We start from the raw sequence: 27,500 nt of genomic DNA, 5'->3' as shown, positions 1-27,500 counted from the left end.
AAAATCTTGGGTTTTGTTCCATCGAACGACACGATTTGTAAATTAAATGAGTGAAAATTTCATTTTAGTGTGACCTGTTCCATTTTTTGCTGGCTCTCTTGTTCATCACAAACGAAACCAACTCTTGTGCGTGACAATTAAAATGAGGAAACCCCACAACATTTAGAATCTGAAACATCTTTTTCTACATATTTAGAAAAACATATGTTGTAACAAGAAGGCAAACATCACCGAGAGGAAACAAGGAATGTTTAGTTTGTTTTTAGTTTTTTTTTTCTTGTTTTTTCTCCCGTTGAAACTCAAGTATAATCAACTGACGACACAATCCAAAAATCACGTTGTCAAATCCACATTGTCACATATAATGGAATCTGCTTGGAGGGGTTACTAGGTAACATAAACACATGCTCGGTTCTGATTGGTGGTTTGGGTTTAGTAGTCCTGGCGAAGCTGGCAGTGGTGCTACTGCGAGTCTGAGATGTCCTGCTGTGTGCCGCTCTTCTTCATAGCTTCATCATCTTAATCACAGGGATGGGCAGCACTTGGTGGAGTTTGGCCCGCTCTTCATCAACACTCATCCTCACCCAGTCTGGCCGGAAGGAGCCTTTGAAGCCCACAAAGGCAAGTTTATCTGGTGGAGAGAAAAAACGTCGCAAAATTAGAGCTGTTGGACCAACATTTTGACATGGCCAGTTTGAGTTTTTACTATGCTCTTTAACATTTCCCAAACTTAATTATTATGGTCTTTGATGTTGTGGTAATTATAAAAAGGCAGCTTAAAATATTTGATTCTGATTGGTCAAACGCAACATTTTACAGGCAAATATTGTTGTATAATGAGGCCATTACTTTATGATTGGCAAGTGCAACCCTGGCAACAGATATCCTACCGTTCACAAGCTTAAGGTCGGTAAGATTTTTTAATGTTTTTAAAAAAAAGTCTTCAAAAACATTATGCTCACCAAGGCTGCACTCATTTGATCAAAAATACAATAAAACAGTGATGTAGTAAAATATTATTACAATTCACCAACAGTAATAAGTTTTCTATTTGAATATATTTTAACATGTGATTTATTCCTGTGATGCAAAGCTGAATGTGTATGTGTGTGTGTGTGTGTGTGTCTCTCCAGCCCAGAAAACAGCTTCTCTTCACACAAGTTGACTGCTTTTTCTTTCATTGTCTGAGTGCTTCACTTTTTTGGTTGAAATTTACCATAAAGAATCCCAAATACCACTAGGATAAAACTCTATAGCCAGAAATAAGAGTGAACCAGTATGACACTTTGTTCAAAAGTTTAGGGTCGATCATCGTAAAAGTCTTTAAAAGAAGTCTCTTCCGCTCACCAAGAGTGCATTTATTTGATCAAAAATAGTTAAAAACAGTAATATTGTTACAATTTAAAATAACTTTGAATATATTTTAAAGTAACCATGAAATCAAATTGACAAATCTTATTTTATGGAATATTTCAGTATTTAATTTATCCATGCACATCATTATTTTTGCTTAAATTCATGTGTCCTGTAATCTTTTATCAAAATAACTCTTCTCTTCTCTGATAATGTGTTTACTGGCGTATGGGCGGGACAATCTGTCACTCACATGAGATCCACCAATAGCAAAAAACAACCATCCAATCAATTCCCAATGAAAAAAATCAAGTCCCGCCCTACATATCTTCTTGTTCGAGAAGGAGTTTCACTTGGATGTCCAGTATGTCACTATAGGGAAGAGCAAAGACTCTCACAACTTCAATTTCATGCATTTTTAACTGTGACTTTTGATCAATTTAATTCAGCCTCGATGAATATAAACTATTAATTTCTAAAAAAAAAAAATATATATATATATATATAATGTGAATGCCTTTATGTACTCATACTCTGAGGCGTCTACCACAAAGCTGAATGCGTGAATCTTATTACCTTTCAACTTCACCGTCCGATCGGCTCCGAGGCTCTCGAGGATTTTGGTCCATGGCCCACTGGTGACCAGCTTCCCTTTAGAGGTGATCAAAACCACTGACCTGCAAGTGCAAATAATAAGTTCCTATCAGACACAGCAGTTCAATTGAGGAACAAATACAAAAAGAGACATTAAAAAAATAGTTCTTTGAACAAAAACATCCTCTGAACTGGTCCCTGAAATCAAATTTCACTTCTTTTACTTTACCTACAGACAAAACTTGTGAAATCATAGTTTTGTTTTTTCACATTTTTCAGTGACCGGCCAAGCTACATTGCAAGGCCGTTGAAGCATGTGCAACATGCAATTTCTCTCTCCCTACATGACTGTGTGATCATTTCCAGTTCAGTGCTTTTCTGTGAGAATCCAAACAGAACTTCACAGCGCCGTGGATAGCGCCGTGTGCAGCACAAAAGTCTGTGTGATTCGCTTGAATTCAACACATTGAAGCCCTACAGGAAGTCAAACATCTCAGATGGCTTCACACTTAGCTGATAATGAGGTGCTTTATATACGTATAAAATGCTTCTTTAAAAACTGAAACAAAAAAAGAGCCTTTTTGACTCGGTAACAACTGTTCTGGTTTCATTTACACATGTAGGCTAACGCTGGTTTTAATGATACAGCATAGTCATTTAAAAAGTGCATTTTGATTTTGAATGCACGTAAAATATTCATGCATATGTTTTTCTGTTAGTCTTACTCGTCTTTGAGGTTGTTGATGTAGTTTTCTAGCTGAGCTGGGATTCCCATCAGTATGGAGTTCCTAAAGCCTTTAGACTCCAGGATTTTACCGCTGTGGCCGTCGATCACAGTCACATGCACTCCGTCTTCTGATTGGTAGATCTTCTTGCCATTCACCTACAGAAGCAATAACTTTATTTTCAATTCTTTTGAACTTTTCCCTTTATCATTTTGTTCAGTCTGTCTCATAAGTTTCTATTTCTATATTCTTTTTTGCTATATTGACGAAAACAAAATATATGGAAATAACAGCTAGCATCTTTATTCTCGTTATATTTTAAGATTTGAGTTGAAACTAAGTTATTATAAACACCAGTGGACAAATAAACCTTTAACTGATTGTAAAACTCAAAGCTTGATAAAGTAAAGACACATTGTTAAGAGTTTGTACCTCTGTATAGGCGAAGTACTCTTTGATGTGGAAGAAGCGTGTGAAATATGACTCTATTTTGACTTCGAGGAAATGCTCCGTTGCGTGAGGCTATAAAGAAAACAGGGAAATGTGATTACAATAATATAATATCTTACGCTAATACTTTCTTGATTGATATTTGTACTTAAAACATGCATATAAGAATTCCTGAACATACGATATACTTGAACTGCCATTATGAATATACTGCGCTCTATTCTATCAGATGTTCTAATTTTCCGCTTGCAAAATGTAACATAATGGCACTTCAACTCCAACAGCGCCGAAAGGTGAAATGATGTCACAGGAACACACACACACACACACACATATATATATATATATATATATATATATATATATATATATATATATATATATATATAAATTTGCTAAAATGTATGTATGTTTTTCATAGCACATAACAGAAAATAATTATATATATAATTTTATTGATAGCAAATTGACAGAATTATATATACATATATATATATATATATATATTAGGGATGTCAAACGATTAATCGCATCCAAAATAAAAGTTTGTGTTTACATAATATACACTCACCGGCCACTTTATTAGGTACACCTGTCCAACTGCTCGTTAACACTTAATTTCTAAGCAGCCAATCACATGGCGGCAACTCAGTGCATTTAGGCATGTAGACATGGTCAAGACAATCTCCTGCAGTTCAAACCGAGCATCAGTATGGGGAAGAAAGGTGATTTGAGTGACTTTGAACGTGGCATGATTGTTGGTGCCAGAAGGGCTGGTCTGAGTATTTCAGAAACTGCTAATCTACTGGGATTTTCACGCACAACCATCTCTAGGGTTTACAGAGAATGGTCCGAAAAAGAAAAAACATCCAGTGAGCGGCAGTTCTGTGGGCGGAAATGCCTTGTTGATGCCAGAGGTCAGAGGAGAATGGCCAGACTGGTTCGAGCTGATAGAAGGGCAACAGTGACTGAAATAACCACTCGTTACAACCGAGGTATGCAGCAAAGCATTTGTGAAGCCACAACACGCACAACCTTGAGGCGGATGGGCTACAACAGCAGAAGACTCCACCGGGTACCACTCATCTCCACTACAAATAGGAAAAAGAGGCTACAATTTGCAAGAGCTCACCAAAATTGAACAGTTGAAGACTGGAAAAATGTTGCCTGGTCTGATGAGTCTCGATTTCTGTTGAGACATTCAGATGTTAGAGTCAGAATTTGGCGTAAACAGAATGAGAACATGGAACCATCATGCCTTGTTACCACTGTGCAGGCTGGTGGTGGTGGTGTAATGGTGTGGGGGATGTTTTCCTGGCACACTTTAGGCCCCTTAGTGCCAATTGGGCATCGTTTAAATGCCACGGCCTACCTGAGCATTGTTTCTGACCATGTCCATCCCTTTATGGCCACCATGTACCCATCCTCTGATGGCTACTTCCACCATGTCACAAAGCTCTAATCATTTCAAATTGGTTTCTTGAACATGACAATGAGTTCACTGTACTAAAATGGCCTCCACAGTCACCAGATCTCAACCCAATAGAGCATCTTTGGGATGTGGTGGAACGGGAGATTCGCATCATGGATGTGCAGCCGACAAATCTGCGGCAACTGTGTGATGCCATCATGTCAATATGGACCAAACTCCCTGAGGAATGCTTCCAGCACCTTGTTGAATCTATGCCACGAAGAATTGAGGCAGTTCTGAAGGCAAAAGGGGGTCCAACCCGTTACTAGCATGGGGTACCTAATAAAGTGGCCGGTGAGTGTATGTGTGTGTACTGTGTATAATTATTTTGTATATAAATGCACACATGTATATATTTAAGAAAAATATGTTATTTATATATAAAATGTTTATATTTATATAAAATATACATTATATATAGGCTACATTCAGTCTATATACAGTATATACATGCAAATATTTCTTAAATACACATGCATGTGTGGGTATTTATGTATTAAAAATAATTATACACAGTGCACACACATATATTATGTAAACACAAACTTTTATTTTGGATGCGATTAATCGCGATTAATCGTTTGACAGCCCTAATATATATATAGCTATATGTAATTTGCTATTAATACAATTCTATATCTATCTATATAATATATATAAATTATTAAAGAATAAGATCTATTTTTATATATATTGTGTAGACCTCTTTCATTTCTTTATTCTTTCCTTTATTAGTTATATTTTAATTTGTATTATACCCATATTTCTATCTATATCTCTATCTATATCTCTAGATAGATAGAAGATAGATAGATATTTTGCATTTCCCTGAGAAACTTTGCGTTCTTTGCGAGCAAATGCGAAAATAATGTAATTTTTTTTCTACCATCTCACATTATTCCGTCACCATGTCCCTTTAGGGGCTGCGTAATATGGTTATGTAAATAAAATGCATCATATGATAATAAAACCTGTTTTGCAGACACAAGTGAGCAAAACACATAAATGATCCTGCTGATAACCGCAGAAAATATGCTAGCGCCATATAGCATCATTCATCCTCACCGTTTGATTGCCCGGAGACAACTAAACACCTGCAAAACTAACAAAAGCTATTTTGTTCCTTTATACATCATCTTCAGAGCATCGAGCAAGTTGGAGAAACCCAGCAGGAATATTTCACTTCTGACTCGCAGCATTACACTAGACTTCAAACACAGAGGCTTTCAAAAGTCAAAACGGTCTCCTCACCAGTCTTGAGCGAGGCAGTTTTTTGGGCATAGGCACATCTACGACGGGCATCTCTGCGTATTTGGGGTAGGCTTCAGCCATGCAGTCACTGGGGCCGCTGCCGGTGGGAATCACCGCTTTGATCTTCACTCTTTCACAACCCTTCACCGAGCAGAACGCAAAATCTTCCTTCTCATTGTGCGCTTTGATTTTAAGGAAGAGCAGCCTGCAGGGATGACGGCAGACACACACCAGAGATCAGACACACCAACAGGAATGACAGTGTCATGAGTTTGGAAGCTGTGACACTTTTAAAATGACATCAAAACTTATTATAATAATTGACCAAACTGTAGCGTTTAGCATCCAGCCTTCTGGGTAATTTCAGAGCAGTTAATCATTCCTACAATTTAATTATGTTTCATTAGAAAAGGAAGACTGACATCGCTAAATTGAGAACAGCTATATTTTCATCCTCGATCATAACACAGATGTCTAATAATTACTACGACTTTGTTCAGTATGATTTTCTATTAGACCTGTCGACAGAAAAACGCACACATTTAATTTAATATGTTTTACGTCCATTTTTTTAAACACCATTAACATATTTATTCAATTTGACATTATAATGGATTCATTCTGTTCTGTGATTTTCAAAAAACTGATTGAAACATTAAGAGTTGTTTGGAAGTGATCAGTTCTAAGTCTTCTAACATTAAAAAATCGTACCCTTATTTCACCGTGGTGCTTTTAATGTTGTTTTTATGTCTATGTGGTGTTTTTAATATGAATTTGCACATGGTTTGTCTTAAAGCATAAGTCCACACCATTGCTGAGTCTTTTCTCGTGTGTGATCTTGTGATCGTCAACGAGTGGATCTCTGAGCTGGTGTGAGTGAGTGGAGGCGGGGCTCATTTGCATATTCATAGAACTGCAGATACGAAATTAGGCAAGAGTGTAGAGTTGCAAGATGTTTTAAGGCATGAAGACATTTTTTTTAAGGAAAAAACTTTTAAATATGTCAAATACAATGAGTTTCAAGGGATAAAATTACTGACTACAGGGGGACTTTAATGATTCCACACTATTGACTAGTGCATATATATCAAATAAAATAAATAAATAAAAATTATATTAATATTTAAATTAATAATACTGTAAATATTAATATAAATTACAATGATCTATTAAACCGATAAGCTTGGAGCTGATGGGAGTTCAAAACTATTTATTAATATTATATTAAATTAAATTATTTTTATTTATTTGTATACTGATTTAATGAATCAGTATTGCATTCAGTGACCTAGCACATGATGCGCCAACACTGAGTCTGAGTCGTGCCCTTTTGCTGATCCTGTTCCCTTACTTCTCTGCATCATTTCTTGTCTCCTCTCAACTATTCTTTTCAATAAAATAGGCAAAAAGGCTATTTCTATTATAACATCTATTTGCATTCACTACCACCAGACCTGCAGTCGCATACAGGAGTGCAGATAGTGTCGTTCAAGGACTATATAAACCCAGCATGTGGAGACTGAGAGCACATCTGCTCTTACCCAGTGTCCTCCTCCCAATAGTAATATCCTCTTGTCTGGTGAGAGTCGCCCATCTTTTCTCTCACAGTGGTCCTCATGAACACCCCAGTCTTCCTCGTCTCTTTAGTGAGACGGTTGTGGATGTCGGAGATTATGGTGAACATTGTGCCTTTTGGATAGCAGATGCCCATATTTATCCAGTCATTTCTGTAAAAGAAGCAACAATACTGCTTTAAATGAATAAAGCACGGTAACAGTAGTTCGACAGATATGTGGTAGTGTATTTTAGTATTTTCATCAATCACTAGGGGGCACCATAGTCCCGGTTCCGGGGTCTGGTTTCGGTGGAGAGCAGGATGATGTGCATTTCATTTAGTGAATATAATTTATAATCACTGTTACGAATGTTGCTATTTTAATCTATAAATGTGAATAACATAAATGTGTGCAGATCTCTCTCTTTAATGTATTTTTTTTTCCATACTTTGAAGTTTTTTCAAACTTCATACTTTATTCTGATCTGTTCATGAGGTACTGCATGTGAGTGCATCCTTTATTTAAAAAGTTGAATTATTAATATAAACATCATCAAAACAAAAAATTGCACGCAGCTCTTAATTGTTCCTTAAATAAGTCAAAATTGCTTGATGTTCTCACAAGTAATTTCAAGACAAATAGGTGAAAAGCAGAACAAAGAAACAAATTACAACCAAGATACAAATGATGACACAAAGAGACAAATTAAGTAATCAGTGCTTGAAATATTCGAGTAAACGTTAAAAATTAGACTAATACTGAAGGAATCACATCCACAATCAATTATTTTGATTACTGTCAAAGACTTATAATACATTAATAGTGATGCTGTTGGAGTTTGACTGACAGTAAATAATTCAAATCAGCTGTCCAGTTTCTTTTTTTCTATTGGCCTAAATGTGTGTTCATGTTTGATTCTAGAGGGCTTTTTACAGCTATTAACGTGAGTGATTTCCTCGGTTTCTTGTTAATATTGTGGTTTAATTATAATTTATGACACAGAGACTAGTCTATTAGGCTGCATTTACACATAAATGACTAATATAAAGAACCAGATGACAAAAAAATTGGCTGGCATCCACCCATGGCACTCCACCCATCTGCCATTGGTTGGACAAAGAGAATGTCCAGCCCCCAAACCCACTCCATTGGTTGAGCAAATGTTGCTGTTGGTCTGGTCAGAATGTTGTGAACTAGCTTTCATATACAGGGTTCCTGCACACTTTTGAAAGTCAAATTTAAGGCTTTTTAAGACCTTTTTAAGACCTGAAGAAATCAAAATTAATACCGTACATTAGGGCTGTGCAGTATTGACAAAAATATATCTTGATATTTTCAACGTTTTGTTGATAATAATTAGATGATATTTTACTGATTGTGTTTTTGTGCTGGTGCCATGGCTGGTTTAGGTCTGTTGTTGACAGCTGACTCACGAAGATATTCATATTTTTCATATTCTATGCAGTGGTCAGTTCACAGCAGTGACAGAAATTAATATTTTAATTAAGGGGCAATATTTGCCACCTTAAATTGATTTTTTTCAGGGGCATTTTCACCTATATATGGACATTTTTTCTAAACTTATTTAGAGTTATGCATCACCTTTAATGTCAAATACTATCATTCAAATTAAATTATACAGTAATTATACAATAATACTTAATTATATAATAATCATACAGTACCACTGTTACAGTCAAATTAAATCATTCAATCAAAATCCATCTTTGCAGTGCAGAGGTGACAGAAGCGGCATCAGAAGTGGCATTAATTTATTTACACTCCATTTACAACTGCATAAATAAAGCTATGAGATATATATTTTTAAATCAATATTCAATATTTAAATATGAAATGATTTCTAATTTTAACATTTTATTTAAAGGGTACTTTAAATATGAAACCGCAGCGGCAAATCACTGTCTTAATAAGTGAGTTAAGGGAGTCATTCATTCAACCGATTCGTTCAAACGGCTGATTCATTCGGGAAAGAAGCAAGTGATTCGTTCAAAACGCGGATTTCAGTCAAGAAATCATCGCTGTCGGTTGCATTGAGACTCTGCTACGGTTTCATTTTGATATTATAGTCGGCGAAATAAAGGGAAAACAAACAATATTGACAATATTGTGTCTAAAAAGTAACTCAATGTTAACTTATTGTTAATTTAACTGTTGTATAACATAAATATCACAATTGGAATTGTGCACGGGAAAACGGCACTCTTTCTGATGTGATATTCTAATATAAGAACATAATATGATATAAATATAAGACAAAAACTAACTTGGGGACATAACAGTTACACTGCACACATCACGCAGTGAAAGCACGAGAGAAATGCGATGTCAGCTCGCAGTGCCTCGTACATTGTTAAAACAATTACAATATCATAAAAGACAATACACATCGCACACCATACGCACATAAAGAATGAACTTACAACTGAACTGACATTTACGACCTTTCTTCTCCTTCTCTCCTCTCGCGTGCAGGAGACAGTTATGCTGCCGCGACTCGCGAGTGACGCGGAATGTCACGTGAACGAGCAAATCCACAAAGATAGAATAATAAATAAATAAAAATACGTACGCTAATTAGATGGTTTTAATTTGGAAAGCTTTTAGATATGTCTAAGTCAAAGTGTCATCTAAAATTTAAGACCTTTCATAAGTAAAAATAAGACTTTATAAGACTTTTTATGGCCTTAAATTTTAAAAATCTAATTTAAGACTTTTTAAGACTTTTTAAGGATCCGCGGGAACCCTGCATATAGTTGTCTCTTTTTTTGGGACTTTCCATAGACATAATGATTTTTATACAGTACAAACTGTATATTCTATCCCCTTACACCAACACTAAACCTACCCATCACAGAAAACTTTCTGCATTTGTACATTTTCCAAAAACATCACTTAGTATGATTTATAAGCTGTTTTCCTCATGGGGACCATTATATATATATATATTTTTTTTTTTTACAGAACAACACTAAAACAATAAAACTAATGATTATGGCTGTCTTAATTTCTTCGCTTTCAAATAGTTCATATTTAGATGGAAAACTGCTGGGGGACCGTACATTTTAATTGTGAAAGATTATAAATTTACTGTGAATTTTGTCAACAAAAAGTCTTGAACCTGAGTGGAAACTAGCAAGACTATTGCCTAGTTGATGGAGTTGATCAGTCACTGACCTGTTGAAGTTAATGAGCCAGACAGTGACCTCAGCAGGAGCCGCTTGGTCCCAGTGCATGGTGTATCCTTTTCCCAGTGTGACCACGGGCTGAAACTGCTGGTAATGATTCCTCTTTCCCAGAGCACCAAACAGCTCCAGAGGTTTGTCTGGATACTCATCCTTCACCATCTTCATGTTAAGGTTGGCTGGGTTTCGGGTCTGGACGTAAATCTGGAGGGAGGCAGAATATTTTGCACGGTATTTAAGAGCGTGTGAAAAAGCGATTGAGTTTTTGACAGATTTGACAGACTGATTGCCTTTCTCTCTGAAAGCGAATTTCAAAGAAGGCTAAATAACAAGGTGTCTGGTTTTGTCGTTTCTTGGAATGTACCAAACAAACAAGGTGCCGCTCGGGAAACATTGCTGTTTGCGTGTAGATGCTTGTGTACCGACTGCCCGAATGAAGGCTGCTGACACTAAACATGGGACTGTTTTGGGAGTAACGGGAGGGTGTGGATGGCTCTGGGTTGGACTCACCTGGGCGTAGTGCCCGCTGCAGATGGCAGCTCTCCAGTCGGGGATGTCAATGCAGTCGGGGTGTCTCAGGAGCCAGTTGTCCTCTTTGACTAGGAAAGCGCCTGGGTATTCGCTAACCGAGCCATCGATGTCATGGAAAATGGTTGTCTTGTCGCCATCCATCTCCATCTTGTTAAACCAGGGACCCGGTTCACCAAAGAATACACGTGAAGTGATCTAGACCGAAGGGAATTTAGGACACTATTTATAAATGACTTGTCTTTATACCCCAAAAATATTTTTTTATTAAGCCAACAATAATGTACATTTAAACCAATATCTTATCTGTCACAGATCAGATCTTGTAACAGCTTTGTTTGCATCTGATTTTGACCACTAACAAATGTGGTTCTAGATTTGACATAACACAAACAAATATTTTACATGAGGTCCAAAATATATTTTACACATTTGTATACACATTACTCTAGTCTTCAGTGTTGCATGATCTTTCAGAAATCATTCTTATATGCGGATTTGCTGCACAAGAATAATTTCTTACAATTGTCAATATGTATATTTATGTGGATAACATGATCTTTTTTAGGATTCTTTGATGAATAGAAAGTTCAAAATAACAGCATTTATTTGAAACATAATTTTTTTGTAACATTATAAATGTCTTTACGATCAATTTAATGCACCCTTGCTGGATAAAAGTATTAATTTCTTTTTTTTTTTAAATCGTACTGATCCCCACATTTTGGTATTGAATAGTAGATAACCTTGTATATTAAACAACCACATGGTAATGCTTAATTTTGCATATTCTGGTTAATTAAACTACAAAACATTGAAAAGTTAAATAATATTATCATAATATTATCTATTAAAAAGTATTACTCTAAATTCTGATCGGATGTGCCATGTTCAATGCCGTTACTAAATATTTATACTCACATCAGTGGCTGCACAACTGTTAAATTCTTTATTACTGTTGCAACCTCCAACTAAACACTTTGTAACATTTCTGTTAGTTCTTTTATGCCTTGCCTTTTTTTCTTTCTTTTTTTTTCTTCCATGTTTCTAAGTTGTTTTCACAAATATATACTCAAATATATCATAATAATCAATGATCGACATTTCTACAGTCTTACAGTATGTACCGCCACACAATCCTAATTAGATCTGTGCTTTAGACCTTGCAGCATAAATGAAGCCAATGAAGCCTCATATCTGACTATTGGAAGTGACAAGAGAGGTGATTATAACCAGAGGAAGGACAACCTCTGTCAGCTAGAAGACACTCAGAAATGTTATAATCCTCTTTGACATCCTCCACAAAATCAATCAGAGTTCCTGAAATAGCTCAGAGACAGTGTCCTCATCCACTTTTATTAAGAGGCACAAAGAGCGCTGACATATATTTTGTCACAGAGTCACAAAGGTCCACAGAGATCTGGATGACACCCGACATCGCTTACCGGCACATCATCGAAGGTGATGTCAGTGACGTTGTTGTTCGGGCAGCTCTGCCAGGAGTTGTTCAGGCGGAAACCAAAAGCGCTTGTGTGGCGTCCGTCAAGAGCTATGAATTTGCGGAATGTGCAGTTCTGGACGTTGATCGGCCCGTCGTAGATTTGCATTCCACGAATAGGGAAGTCCCTGCAGGGCAGAGGGGCGATGACATCACTGAACTGGTTTGCACTCATCAAATAATGCCCATGATGGGACATTTGGTCAATGTAATGCAATGGACAGAGAAAACATTTACAAATCAACCCGAAATGATATTTTCTGAGAAACTAGTTGCACTAAATAGAATAACAATACAATATTATTTTTGCCTTGTCTTGAGAAAAACCTTGAGATAACTTGATTGAGAATGTTGTTTATTACTATTATTATTTAAACAAGACGGAAAAAACTAATGCATTGCTTGGAAACAGTCATAAGGAATAAAGCGTACTGCTTTTCCTCTAACTACTTTCTTCCTCATTTTGAACAGCTACAACTTTCTGTCCGAGTGGTAGAAACTCACCAAATATTGCATGCGTGAAGGGTCTAGGGTTAATTCGCCTTTGGCTAAGCCCCGCCCCCCTTAGTTACTGTTGCTACGTCCGACAAACAAACTTCATCTGGGCTCTGGTATCAACATGGCTTATGCTGTGACAGCTCTTCCTGCTGAAATTTTATCAAACTTTTATAAAGCGGCAAATAAAGTGTCCGATAGAAGTAGGCAAAAGCGGCTGCAATCTACCGGTATGCTTTTGCCTCTATTTGGATGCCTTGTTGTTCCTTGCGTTTCACCTGTATGTCGTGAATAAAAGCATACCGGTCACAGTCAAAAAATGAACCACCGCATATCCTACTAATCGAGACGGAGGCTGGGACTAACAATATCAAGGAGCAACACTGTTCATGCAAAGCTGGGTAGGTCTCTATTCACTTCTATAATCGTTATTACAAAGCAAACGGATTGTATTTATTAGCAGCGTGTGCTAGACGACACTTGTCAGGATTTGACTTTGGTTTTGGGAAGGGAAAAAAACGCACACCCCCCTCCAACCTCTCTGGGAAACGCGTATCTGTGTTACAAATGCCCCAGGCACAACGTTTAACCATATTTTTGATAAAACTACGACGGTAATAGCCTGCCGAGACCAAAAATATGAGACGCCTGTGTTAAAGTCAATGGAGCGCTGTGAAAAAGTGTCGGACCTCTGTGGGAGCTCGTTCTTGGCTGCGCTGTGATTGGTCAATCTACATTCTAGGTGTGGCTTAGCCAAAGGCGAATTGCATTTTATGTAATTTTGGGATGTATGGTTGCCTAGCAACTAGCCGTTACATTTTGAACATTCTAAAAGCCCGCCCAGCTGCCCTGTCTGACAGACTTAAAAATGTACATGGAAATCATGGACATTTGCCCATAATTTTCTCCCTCTAAAGTTTTTATTATTATTTTTATTCAGTAGAGATGTTTGATATGCCATCTTTGGACAGCCTGAGTAAGTTTGCAAAATTGAATAGATGCATTTTTTTTATGTAAACATTAAAATGCAAGATTGTCAATGCAATTGCAATTTTGTGACTTTAGCGTTTCAGGAATTCAATCTTGTTTGAAAACAGTCAATGATTTTGTAATTCAGTTTGATGCCACTAGTGGTGCAGAAATTGCACACTTTACCTTTAAAATGTGGACCCTTTTTATAAACGGCTCTTCTTTAAAAAACAAATTCAAATGACAATGATGGTTGAAGTGTCCAATTAAAGTTATTTCTAAAAGGAGAATGCTAAAGTTTGAAGAACGCACCAGACACTTTGACAGTTTTCAAAGAGAGAGATAGAGATAGAGAGAGACTTTGGCTCTCATGGATGCAATAAAGATGGGATTTGTCAGTGATAAATGTGTTTTAACATTCACTTTTTGTACACATCTATGCAAATCCAACATTTTCTAAGGGAGCAGCGGACAAGGAATATAAAGTGACGTGTTGAGCTGCAGTATTACAGATGAAAGTCAAGCACATGAAATCCTCAAGCCCTGTCAGGTATAAAGAGTCTAGTGATAAATTGCTCTGAGATGTCAGAGAAAACAAAGTAAAACCTGGAACTTTGGATTGATTTCCCCCCAATTGTAAACACAGAACTTACTAAGCATATTTCATCTGTACAGTTTCCTATACCGGCTGGATTCCACTAATTGTGGCTTGCAGCTATATTTGTTTTCACTATTTGGTTTACTGCAAGTGGGGCAGAAACTACACATGAAATCAAACTTTCTTAATACATATTCATCATCATCTTTCAAAGAAAAACAGTGCAAACTATTCCTTTTCGACTGACGTTATGATGTCGTCTTATATTTCAACCCATGTCATTCCCCTATGGAGCGTCCAATCAATTCCTGATGAATAAAATCAAGCCTACATTTTTTCTTGCATATAAATGTCAAATAACAGAAGTAAATTAATTGCAAATATAGAATCATACTGACAACACACTTCAGCCTGCGGACAACTAAAGTCGCTGAACGTTCTATCCCTCTTTTGCATTTTTTTAGGTGACTATAGATGTTTTAAAAACAATTCTTGCAGTGTACAAATAGCTGCGATATCTCAGAACACCTAATATCTGACAACTAATGGGCACATTTTCCACAAAAATGGCTTACAGCACCTTACAGACATTTCTGGGGAAAATGTGGGCATCAATAAGGCAACAAAATCAAGGTCACAGACATTGTTCTCTTTGAAAGGCCACAAAATTGAACGAATGCTTCCCTGGAAACCTTGGTGCACACTTCCACACCATTCACAACACTTTAAAACAGTGTTTTGTTGTGCAATAGCAAGATAAAGGGAAAACCGATGTTCACAGCACTCACGTTCCTCTCGGTAGAGACCTGCCGAGATGATCGGGGCCGCCCGGTCCCCAGGATTGATCATTCAGGTCGTGCATCCCTCTGTTCCCACTCTCTCCCACAAACAGAGAGTTCTTCACCTCTTGACGGGAGCCGTCGTCATCCGGGAATGTTCCGCCACTATGCAAGCAAAGAAGCACAAAGTCAGAAAAATGCAGGGTGATTCCTCACCTTTTGAGAATAAACACCACATCTTTGCTGAGTTCTCACCAATAAATTACTTTCGCATTCCCACAAAAGCCCAGACTCCTTTACTGCATCTAAAGAAGCCGCCCATATAAGGCATTTTCCAATTACAGGCACTATGCCCTGCGCTATAATGAATTCAGCAAATATGAACATTTCATTTTTAGACTGCTGAAATGTGTGCAAAGAAAATAATAGAATAAAGGAAAAATGGTGATTAGTGGGTTTACCTGGCGAGAGTCAGGCCGATTCCATTATCAGCGAACCTGTGAGCAATTAAGATGAAGGGATACGTCAGTGCTGACCACATGCCATGCACACTGCAATAACACTCATCAGATTCTAGAGCGCACACAATCACAACTGACTCGCACGCATGACTGAAGTCATAAGTCTGTGTCAGAGACGCAAAACAGAAGTAGAGTTTATTTGCCTCATCTAAATATTTTACTGAAGCTATGGTGACACAAGCGTATATATATATTTTTATTTTCAAAATGAAGTGCATTTAAATAATAAATGTTTTAATGAAGGCCTTCAGTGGACGGTGCATTTAGTAAGTGATATTTCATATATGTTGAGGTTTAGTGATAATTCAGTTTCATCATACAAAAACAGCTGCTCATGTTAAACGTCCCATCTAGATATGATTGATAAAATAAAATAAAATAGGCTGCTAAGAAGATGGTCAAATGGCAAAATAAATAAATAAATAAATAATAAATAAAATAAATTAAATTAAATTAAATTAAATTAAATTAAATTAAATTAAATTAAATTAAATTAAATTAAATTAAATTAAATTAAATTAAATTAAATTAAATTAAAAATAAATAAAATAATAATAAAATAAAATAAATAAAATAAAATAATAGACAGAGGATGGCCACTGTGGCATAACTACCAGAAAGGAAACTTAGTTTCTAACTTGAGGGCATGCCAATTCAAGAATCAAAATGCTTACTGGCAATCATCCAGCCAAACGTCTCCTCCTCTCAGCCATGCACCATGGTCCTGGTTCTTGTAGGCCACAAAATGGTGGACTAGAGCAGGAACTCTTGGTTTAAAGGGGTCTGCATCCTGGTGTGGGCCGTACCTGCCAAAAAAGGAACACTGGTCCATGCTGGATCTGATGTCTGGTTTTGTTAGCTGGTGTGCTGGACAGCATAGTGTTTATGGTTACTGAAGTTCTAGCGCACCAGATTTCTATAAATCTTTTGTGGGTTTTCAGGGCTTGACAGCCTCAGTTTATTTTAATTTTTTATTGTTTGAAAAAAGTAGCCATGAGGTGGGTGAGTAAATGACAAAAAAAAAAATGTATTCCTTTAAAACACCAGCGCAGAAGCACCCAAACCCAATGCTTCAGCAGGAGTGGGAAATTGTAAATGCTAACCTAGCTCCTACGAGGGAGAGGTAGGGTCTCTTGTCCTTCGCATTAGCCTCGGTCGTCTTCACTCCATTGTCGAGGATCATCCCCGCCTACCAAGACACATAAACAGCAAAACATGAAAAACAAGACCTCATTCAACAGATTTGTTGACATCCTGCAGAGTAACATATACCCCAACTCAAATTATACAACCTTTTGCTCACTCTAATAGGATTACCATGCAGATTTTATGAGCACATGTTAATTAAGAGACTATATGCAATAGTTGTACTTTTACAACTTAATTTATCACACTAATGAAGTTCAAAAAGGTGAAGAAAATACACAATACAATACACACACTTTCCCTTGCACACTATCGTTCAAAAACCTGGGGTCAGTAAGATTTTTTTTTAAAGAAAGTAATACTTTTATTCAGCAAGTATGCATTAAATTGAACAAAAGTGAAAATAAAGTTAACAAAAAATCTGATAAATTAATTAAAATACATTTAAATAAATGCTGTTGTTTTGAACTTTCTATTCATCAAAACATCCTGAAAAAAAAAAAAATCTTGGTTTCCACAAAATTATTAACCAGCAAAACATGGATAATAATCAGCATATTAGAATGATTTCTGAAGGATCATAATTCAGCTTTGCATCACAGGAGTAGATTACATTTTTAAATATATTCAAATTGAAACTGTGATTTTCAATTGTAATAATAGTTCACAATATTACCGTTTTTACTATATTTCTAATCAAATAAATGCAGCCTTGGTGAGCAGAAGAGACTTTTTTTTTTCAAAAAGATCAATATTTCTAAACAAAATTTTCAAAAAACACCAGCTTATAAGCAAAAAACATTATTTTTCCTCCCTGTAAAACCTTGCCGTCATAAAGATAAGTTTCCCTGTGCACCGCCATCCATTCCTTCACTCAGACTGAGGATGGTACTGTGTTTCAGCTCAAAGACACCAAGATTCCCGAACCCTTAAATCATGTTTTATTAAACGGCTAAGTAGCTAGCAGCTCAAAATGAATTATATTTCAATTACGGTGGCCGTACTGAGAATGATGCCATAGATTACTGCAGGAGCGCAAAAGAAAGCGTTCGCCCGCTTCCTTTTTTTCCGAACAATAAGATCATCAATCTCAGGCATCGGCCTTTTAGTGGTGTATACAGAGAGCGGCGCTAGCGGCACCTATATCTCTGGTGCCGTGGCCCACTTTCATTCACAATGACACGCACCTAGAGCACATGCACACACACACACTCACCCTGTAATTGGAGTGAGCTCTGTTATTAATGAAGAGCCCCATGGGTGTATGTTCGGACTTGCCGGGGGAATACATGCCCTCTGATGGACCGGTGGGGACGTGGTGGAAAATGAACCAGAATCCCGTTTCCTGCAAGGCCAGACACACACACACACACACACACACACACACACACACACACACACACACGTAAGACAGTGCTAATGGCAGCCCTAATGACACAAAACACAGAGAATGAGCACACAGCGGTATATAAAAAATATCCACAGCTAACCAACACATGCCGCTGTATGATCCATCACAAATTAGCATGGTAGGTGGAAAGGCCCCATTAATCAGAGGCATCGCCGTGGTAACGAGACTCACCTCGGATCCGGCCGCGGCACAGTTGATGAGATTGTTATTGGGGTTCGCCATCCAGAAGGTGGAGGTGGCGCTGAGAAAGAGAGAGAGAAAGACACTGATTAGATCTTATTGCTTCCTACTTCTGCAGTCACAAACATAAACAAACACGGCTGACATTTACCACATGTCCATTCTTAACCTCATCTCAAACAGATTATTACTGGCTCTACTGTACCTAATGTGAAAAAAAGAGAGATTCATCCTTTTTCTGCTTGTGCCATCTATCTATCTATCTCCGTCCATCCATCCATCCATCCATCTATGTCCGTCCGTCTCTCTGTCTGTCTATCTATCCATCTATCTATCTTCTGTCTGTCTATCTGTCTATCTGTGTGGGATGTCTTCCAGCAATATTTCAAAATGTGTCTTAACATCACAGCATCTATGGCAGTCTCTTTTATAATTTGTGAAGCTTTAATCTCCCTATTGACTGAATTTCAAACTAAAAGGTGCAATGCTCCTGCAATATATATGAGAGCAATTAGCAATTTAACGCAATTTAATGCCCCAATGGTTCGGAAGCCTGTTAGTTCCACATGCTATATGGAACTGGTCTAAACTCTAAATGCACAGACAAGGTGTTTGTATGAAGATAATTTTTTTTTTTTTTTAAATCACATGCATCTGTTGCATTGATACACTTTTTAAGATCGTCAAAATTTAAGGGTTTTATTCCACAAGTATTCGCCTCACCCTAATGCTCCACACTTAACCACACTTCAAAGCAATTCCCAGCTCTCGCAGCTCTGCGGTTCAGATGAAACGTATTTACTGTCAACACCCAACCCTAGTTTTCCCAACCCAGACAGTTTCGCTGCCAGAGTTTAGCAGCGTTTCTTAATGTGGTAATATTGTTCTTTTAATTAGCAAAGATTATCAGAGGTTCGAAGAATGCGAGTGCATCTAAGGATAAAAATCATTAAACAATAATGAGTGCGGGCGGAAACTATCATCAGTGCGACCGCATGTTGTGTTGTTGCTTTCTTAAGAGGAAGCCGTGATTAAAGAATACCAGCGAGTGTGAGAAAACGACTAAAAAAAGGGTTTGTTAGAGGAATGAGTCAACAGAATGTAGCTAGAATAATGATCATGGCTACAATATCTCTTAACGATACAAAAATTAGAGCTGCACGATTTGCTTACACAGCCATACAGTACTGCGATTAGTTTGACAAATATTGGAAATGCAAATTGAACAGCAATATGATAAACAATTAACATTTCATACTGCATCTACTTATGGTGTATACACATACATATTCTTGATCATTTATTTTGATTTAGGGTGCGATTTGTTTCTTGAGATACTTGATCGACAGCATTTTCTCCATTATCTCTCAGGTCAGTGTGATTTATACCTGCAGTCCTGCCGTGGTTTGGCCACGTATCCAGGATAAGCTCCGTTGGTTATGTCACGGCACATCTTGCTGTCTCTGTCGGAGGGTAGCAGTGTGCTGGCCTTCACCAGAAGACCCAGACAATGATCGAACGTGTTCCTCTCCTCCGGTCCGTCCTCAGTGAAGAAACAATGTCCTAAAGCATCATAGCCAACAACATCTTTCACCTACCGGGAAATTAAGAACATCAGAAGACAGGAGATGAGGCTTTTAGCAATTGATAACATTGGGTAGGAAAACAAAATCATAGCTAATAATAGATGAATAAGGAAAACCTCACATAAAGAAGTAGTGTGAAAACAAGTCAAATAATACCCTATGACTTATCACTTTTGAACCAGAATCAAAAACAGAAGTAGAGAGTCTTAGTTTGTGAACATTTTCAGTGAAAAACAGCTTTAATATACTTAACTTTTTTGTTGAATTTTTAACCATGGCAGTATAAATTCCCATCCATTTTCCTTCTATCTATCTATCTATCTATCTATCTATCTATCTATATATCTATCTATCTATCTATCTATCTATCTATCTATCTATCTATCTATCTATCTATCTATCTATCTATCTATCTATCTATCTATCTATCTATCTATCTATCTATCTATCTATCTATCTATCTATCTATCTATCTATATATCTATCTATCTATCTATCTATCTATCTATCTATCTATCTATCTATCTATCTATCTATCTATCTATCTATATCCATCCATCCATCCATCCATCCATGCATGAGGGAAATATGACAATCTGCAATATTTTATATGTGACAAGACTATTACAGGATCTATGGTAGTCTTGTACTCTATAGTTTAATGTGCATTCATTACAGTATATAGTATCTGATATTATTGTATACACATTTTGACAACTTTAAGCTTGGCAATATAAATCCCCATCCACTTTCCTTGTGTGGACTACTTATTTTTGGACGACCATCCAACAATGAAGAATATTTCATTTCAAAGAAAAATATTAGTTTGAAATCACATGATGAGGGTGAGTAAATGATGATAAAATGATCATATTTTCCATTCCTTTATGTAATTCCCATGGTAATCAACAACTGAACATGAAAACCACTAAAAGATGTCAGCTATCTTCTATTTTCAAAGTCCTGCTGTGAATGCACATTTGAAACAGCATCAGGTTAAGCTGAAATGCTGCACTTTTTGCCACCATACAACCCTGATGGAAACATCATCCACCCAGTGTGAGTTGGCAAACAAACATGATTTTTGGGACTGAAAGCAATTCCATTAATCCTTTCAAAGAAATAGGTGAATTGTAAACTACCTCAGTGTGTGATACACCTACCGCTGGGCAAAATAACATTTAGCCTTGTTAAACGCATTAGAAGCAACCCTTGTCTAAGAGTTATTCCCGTCAGAGCTCTAAAGTTGGGATGCCAACCCACCCGACCCCCGCTGGCTCCAAAATAAAATCGCAGCTCGCTTTCACGAATAAATAATGTGGCTTTGTTGTACCCTAACCTTTCACCTCATCTCCTGTGAAGAAAATAAAGCAAGTTATAGCGGCAGTCCCGCATCTTTGACAAGTGTTTGAACTGCAGCTCTATGCTTTTTAGAAAAGCCAAGGGCAGACCGCTACGCAATAAATTGCAGATTCATATTTCTGTTTTGGTGAGCTCTGAGAATCCATATTTCATTTAACTTGTTAAGAGACAAAAGAAGCCAAGTACCCTTTTCAGCTCTATGCTTCTCCCCATGATATAAACAAAACTAGAAAACAGAAAGCCTATTTTGTCAATTAGGTAAGTGTCAGCTGAGGTGCCTCTCTATTAGCATCCTATAGGTTAACCCTAACATTGAGCAATAGTAGTAGAGTTTTAGGCTTTCCTTTTTAACCTTTCTTTAACTAACTTTCCAGGTATTCATCATTACTGTCATTTATTTTCCTTATATCATTGGATTTTTTTTTCATAAATCCTCACTATATTTTGCATTTGTATAGTTTATGTCTTAAACAAATGTCTTATTGTCTTGTTTTCTTCTCAAGAAAATGTACCGTTTTAAGTATGTTTAGATATTCATAAAACATGTAATGTTAAATTTTGTTTCTCAAGTAAATATTGTCTCAAGGATTTGTAGATATTTATAGAAAATAAAAATGTTGTGAAATTTTGCAACCCCTTGAGGTGATAAAAAATGTCAAATTAAAAAAGATAATTATTTAAAAAAAAAACAATCAAAATAAAATAAAAAATATGTTTTATTTGTTTACTTGCACGTCACATGACCATTAACTGATATTAGAGAACCATGAACATACAAATATGAAATAGTAATGTAAAATCTCCGGGGTATTTGACAAAAAAGTTTGTGAATCCCTGAACAAACATAAGTATTAGTTCTTCATCTCAATTCCAAATTCATCCATCAACCTTGTCAACAGAAAAATAATCTTTTTTTTTGTTTTCAATATTTACAATTTTGAGTAAATATTGTGCATCACTCAGGCATTAAGCATATTGTAGACTTCCTTTTGCAGGCTTTCTTCTTTTAACCTGTCTTAAACCATCCTAATTGCCATCAGTGTGATTTATTTTTCTTACCCCACTGGCATTTTTTTAACCTCTTAAAGGGGTAAGAAAAACTTAATCCAGGAATAGTTTTTCTTGTTTTTTAGATATTTTTACTATTATTACTATTTCAGTGAATTTTGAGTAAATATTATGTACCCATAGTTCTATTGCAATGTTGTTTGAAAATTGAGGGAACAAATTCCACCGGCCATTGTTCAAGAGAAACAAAAGACTCAATTCTATCAAAATTATTCTATTAATTTTATAGCAGAGACTCATTATGGATGTCTTCAAGCACACTCAACTTCTGGCCTGAAACTCACCAGCAACCCGTTGGAGCCGTGAATGGTGACGCATCGGGAGAAGGAGTGATGAATGGACAGGTCTTTCACATAAGTGGGTGGGTTGTAGCCACCCTTGTCATCCACGTCCCCATTCATATGGAAGTGGACGGGATAGTGACCCATAGACTGCTGCCCCATATGCTTCAACTCCACCCCTGCCACATGCACCGCACGGAAACCTCGCTCCACCTGAAGAAAAAACACAGAGTTGAAAAAACAACAACGTCATTCTCAACTTATCCAGAATGGTGCAGCTCTACTTTCTGCTATTTTTTTACATTAATGGACAATGATATTAATATCCATCTTGGGTGATCTGATTACAAGTGGTCACAGGGTCTATGCAAGTTGTGCTTCTTAATATGGAAATTTGAAATCTGAAACTCGAGAATCTAGATGAAAGAACGTCAAAAGTGAGAAATGTAAATATCATCACACTTTCAGAATAAGACTGGAGACGTGCATACCAGTATAAGTGTGAATAAATGGACGGGCGGGAAGTTGAAGGTGTCATCTAGATTGATTTCCTCTCTTCTCTCATTCTCGCACTTCTGGCAGAATGTTCGCTTTCAGATTTCATGGCTGCCTTTTTTTGTGACCTACATCACATCGTTTCAAGTCAAAGAATGTGAAATATGTTGCACGTCATATCTCTGCGATGCAGAAGAATGCGAGTAAAACTAAGATGATTTGACGTTTCCCAGGGGAAGGTGGCAAACTTTGGCTCCAATTAATGTCTTTCATCCTTTGGACAGCCAAATGTACAGTTTCACCCCGGCCAGATATTTCTCTTAATGTTTCATAAATTAGATTAGTCGCCTGGCAAATATCATGAGAATGTGACGGTTTTTATGACCTCCCTTGTGGTTGAAGCCCATAAACACAACCACAAATTATCCGATCAGATGTTAAGTGTGTCAGGAGGTTCATTGCTCTAGACAAGCAGGCTGAACAAGTTTTCGCATGGGTGTGTGAGTGAAGAGCACTTTAGACTGACATGTTGACCCTGGCTGACCCTTAACAAACACAGATACAGCTTAAATTCATTTGCTGAACTTATTCTAACACTATATAGAAAATGATTGGCCGAACGCAGGCGAAACACCAGCACCCGCCATTTTTAAAAAAGCTGTGTAAACACACAGATTATAGACTATACATTTACTCCAGAAACTAACTCTACGGACACGGAAAACAGTGATAGATGGGCCTCTTAACCTTTATGCTGAGGAGAAAATTCAACGCAACTTTGAGGGGACCAAGTAGCCTGGTTAAAACCAGACCATTCTCAGTTGTAACTAAGTTATCATTTCCAAAGGGGCGTCACCAACGGACGTAGCTCAAATGCCTCTGGGCGCAATTGGATAGACCTAAAACCAATCAGAGCGATGAAGGAGATGACGTATGCAGAGCGACGTTCTTCTGTTATAGAACAACTTAGTTTGAATAAACGAGCAGACACTGATTAGCTACTTGCTCTACGTTTATTTAAAATTAACAGCAAGACAACTAGAAGTGAATGTGCTTTCCATTAAATAAATCACACACAGTAAACAAAACCTTAACAAAAAAAAACTTTGCAATGAACTTTGCAATTTAGACGCGCAAACTGGGTGCCGGTGCGGTGAGACGTACATGCTCGGGCAGATTCGGCTTGAAGTCGTTCATCCTCAGACGCGGCGCTGCGCGTGCTGTTGCAAAAAAAGCCGCACACACAGCCAAGTGAAATGAGGTCTCGCCGGTCTTGCGCACCGAACGCGTAATTTTTTGCCGCGCGTACCTTCCTGCTCGTGCGGACGCGTCGAGTATAAACAAGGCTTTACTCCGTGTCAGCGCGCGCTGGGGGCACAGACCTCTCCTGAATCATCTCCAGCAGTATCAGCCTCCGAAGCACCACTAACTCCGCCTCCGTTTCCCTCGTAAGCTGATATTAGTATTTAAACATTCTCTATGATAAAAAAAATATATATATATATTTTAATAACATGGTTTTGGAGGTTATAGAGTTCTAATGAAAATGCGATTTTGACGGATTAGAAATGGGCTTGAATGAGCTCTTTGCCAGACTAACTTGCAGAGCAAATCTAAATTTGCCGGAAGTTGTCTGGGTTTTCCCAGGCTAGGGACCAAGCCAAACATGATTATGTATTTCTGCTCAGCTAGCGACACTGGATATCAACCACACGGCATACGCTAATACCTTCCCATATACTGTCTACTTTCTGTGTATAACAATTATATCTAATAACGTATTACTACTACGAGACAGGACTGTTAGACAGATCGTAAACTAACGAACACGGAGAATGCGAGCACTGTGAGCTCAGGCTCTGGCGTTCTCAGCCGTCAAAATAAAAGTCATAACAACAAGCACAACTTACATCACTTTAGAGTTACTCCTGGCGGTGCGAAAGCAACAAGGAAAATGTTCCTAAGCAAACCATTAGTTTTCGGGGAACCACCCTGGTGGCTAGATCCTTGATCAATCCCCTTATGAGACCTTGGTCACTCTACTGTAAGCTCTCAATGTATGGAAAAGAGATACACCGACATTGTGCTAATCTTCTGGTTGATTGCTAGTCAGTCGCAAGTGTCACCTGGCTGGTTATTAGGATGCTGCTAGATGTTTTTAGGGTCACCTTCAAGTATGTCAGAAATAACAAATTTGTTGTGTCGCGTCCAGTTTAGACAGCATCTCTGATTATAATTGGTTCTATTTGCTGTTTTTGCGTCGTGCCGTGCCGTTTGCGTCTGGTATAGACACTATGATACAGGTTTAGAATGAAATGGTTCAGTAAGATAACATACTTTTTAGGGTTACTATTCTTTAAAAAAACAGAATTTTTTGTACTTGTTGTAATATTTATCCCTTCTAAAATCATTACTGCAAGGTAGCTTGTGTCAAAGGTAGTTTCCCCACAACTTGAAAGACAGGATGGCCTAGTTGTTGCATGTGGAAATTTCTTCTTGAGTCTGGCCAACCTTCTCCGTGACAGCGAAGGTGAGGAGGGGAAAGGAACAGTCAGATCTGGGCCAATTACTAGCGAGGTCAGCCGCTTGAGTGGCCTCATCACGTACACACACACGCACACACACTGATACTGACAGGCCTTTTGCAGGAGACAAAGCCAAAAAATGTCCGTTCTGCTTGTGTGACAGAGTGTTAATGTCTAGCTAGGGATGCCATCGCTGCAATATTTCACTCTGAGGGTGTTAACATCCATGGTGAGAGGAGCTAGTGGATAGAGGCATTAAAGACAAATGTAGGTGGTACTTAATACAGACATGCTTGTTTGAAATGACAGGAGGGTCAGATTACCTTGAGATGTCCACCAAACGTATCAAAGGAGAAGAACTTGCAGGCTTCGTTGCCGTAACAGGTTGGCTCCATCTCGCCTCTGATCAAAATGTTGCGAGTCAGCAGTCCGACCTCTGCCCGCATGTCCACACCGTCCACCTCCTCTCCTATGTGAAGGTACGCTGGTTTACCTGGAGGACGCACACACACAAACATACAGAATTTTATCACACTTGGTGTAAATGTCCTTTTACAATTAGCTTCAGCTATGTAATCTTTCATAATGTTTTATACAGTATGTTATTTTTTATGATGTCTTTCGATGCATATGGAGTTGTTTTTAATGCTTTTAATATTTTATGTTTTTTTTCTAATTTCTTTAGTCTATATAGTATGAAGCAGAATAATTCCTAATTTGTATACACCGGCATGTACTGGGCATCGTGAGTACCGGGACATTCCCATATTAGGCACTGTTTTTAAATTTCAGAGCGTATGAAAATGCGAAAGGCAAATACTCCAAAATTGTGACAAAACAGAGCTACCCGATAAAACTGTAAATGCACCAGCCTCGGACATTGACACTGTACAAATATGGTGTTTCAGCAGAACTTTTTTGTGTAAGCAAAGGGTAACCAAAATGGTTTGGTTACATTATTCTTCAATATATCTTCTTTTGTGTTTCACAGAAAGTAACCCCAGCAAAATATTCACTTCTGGGCTGGATTTGTCCAGGGCTGAACTTTAGCCCCAGCCTAGCCCTGTGTAAGTTAGTATTTTAAGCAGAACAACAGTATTTTGGTTCTTTGTAACAAGACAAATTTCCATACTAAAGTATATTTCATTGCCGTTTAATACCATCCCTAAAAAAAATTATATTTGGATATTTATCATGGTTACCATCATTTTTTGGATGTACCATGGTAAGACCCTGTAAATACCATGGTGCATGAATGTGGTGATCATTACCATCTGACACCATCACTGTACAGTGGTACCACAAGACTATTTTTTGTAAGAGATGAAACAAACACTAGAAGAGATGAAACAAACGGCTAGAATTGTTTCCCAACCCTAGACAGATCTGTCAATCAATCACTGTATGACTTGTGTGTCTTCCTCTTCCTTCAGAAAAAGCCAATCTCACACATAA

General features: G+C 37.5%; 1 protein-coding gene across 2 annotated transcripts in view; it reads right to left on the bottom strand.

Annotated features, from left to right (window-relative positions):
• The window catches only part of cemip (cell migration inducing hyaluronidase 1), a 130,598-nt gene continuing 103,098 nt past the window's right edge, over nt 1–27,500 (bottom strand). For both annotated transcript variants that reach the window (XM_056239589.1, XM_056239590.1), the window contains exons 12-29: nt 26,369–26,538; nt 23,029–23,238; nt 20,117–20,322; nt 18,720–18,789; nt 18,354–18,482; nt 17,095–17,180; nt 16,666–16,797; nt 15,932–15,967; nt 15,480–15,635; nt 12,577–12,757; nt 11,114–11,329; nt 10,596–10,807; nt 7,386–7,571; nt 5,845–6,049; nt 3,105–3,194; nt 2,673–2,830; nt 1,930–2,030; nt 1–631 (exon numbers count right to left, since the gene is read on the bottom strand). In XM_056239589.1, the coding sequence (XP_056095564.1) occupies nt 504–631; nt 1,930–2,030; nt 2,673–2,830; nt 3,105–3,194; nt 5,845–6,049; nt 7,386–7,571; nt 10,596–10,807; nt 11,114–11,329; nt 12,577–12,757; nt 15,480–15,635; nt 15,932–15,967; nt 16,666–16,797; nt 17,095–17,180; nt 18,354–18,482; nt 18,720–18,789; nt 20,117–20,322; nt 23,029–23,238; nt 26,369–26,538 (2,672 nt within the window). In that variant the 3' untranslated portion in view covers nt 1–503. The remainder of the gene's footprint in view (nt 632–1,929; nt 2,031–2,672; nt 2,831–3,104; nt 3,195–5,844; nt 6,050–7,385; nt 7,572–10,595; nt 10,808–11,113; nt 11,330–12,576; nt 12,758–15,479; nt 15,636–15,931; nt 15,968–16,665; nt 16,798–17,094; nt 17,181–18,353; nt 18,483–18,719; nt 18,790–20,116; nt 20,323–23,028; nt 23,239–26,368; nt 26,539–27,500) is intronic.

Source organism: Rhinichthys klamathensis, unplaced genomic scaffold (genome assembly GCF_029890125.1).
Source record: "Rhinichthys klamathensis goyatoka isolate OS25496 unplaced genomic scaffold, OSU_Roscu_1.1 h1tg000567l_1, whole genome shotgun sequence".
NCBI classification, from domain to species: Eukaryota; Metazoa; Chordata; class Actinopteri; order Cypriniformes; family Leuciscidae; genus Rhinichthys; species Rhinichthys klamathensis.
Note: the sequence above shows the minus strand (reverse complement) of the source record. Positions and strands in the feature narration are given on the sequence as shown.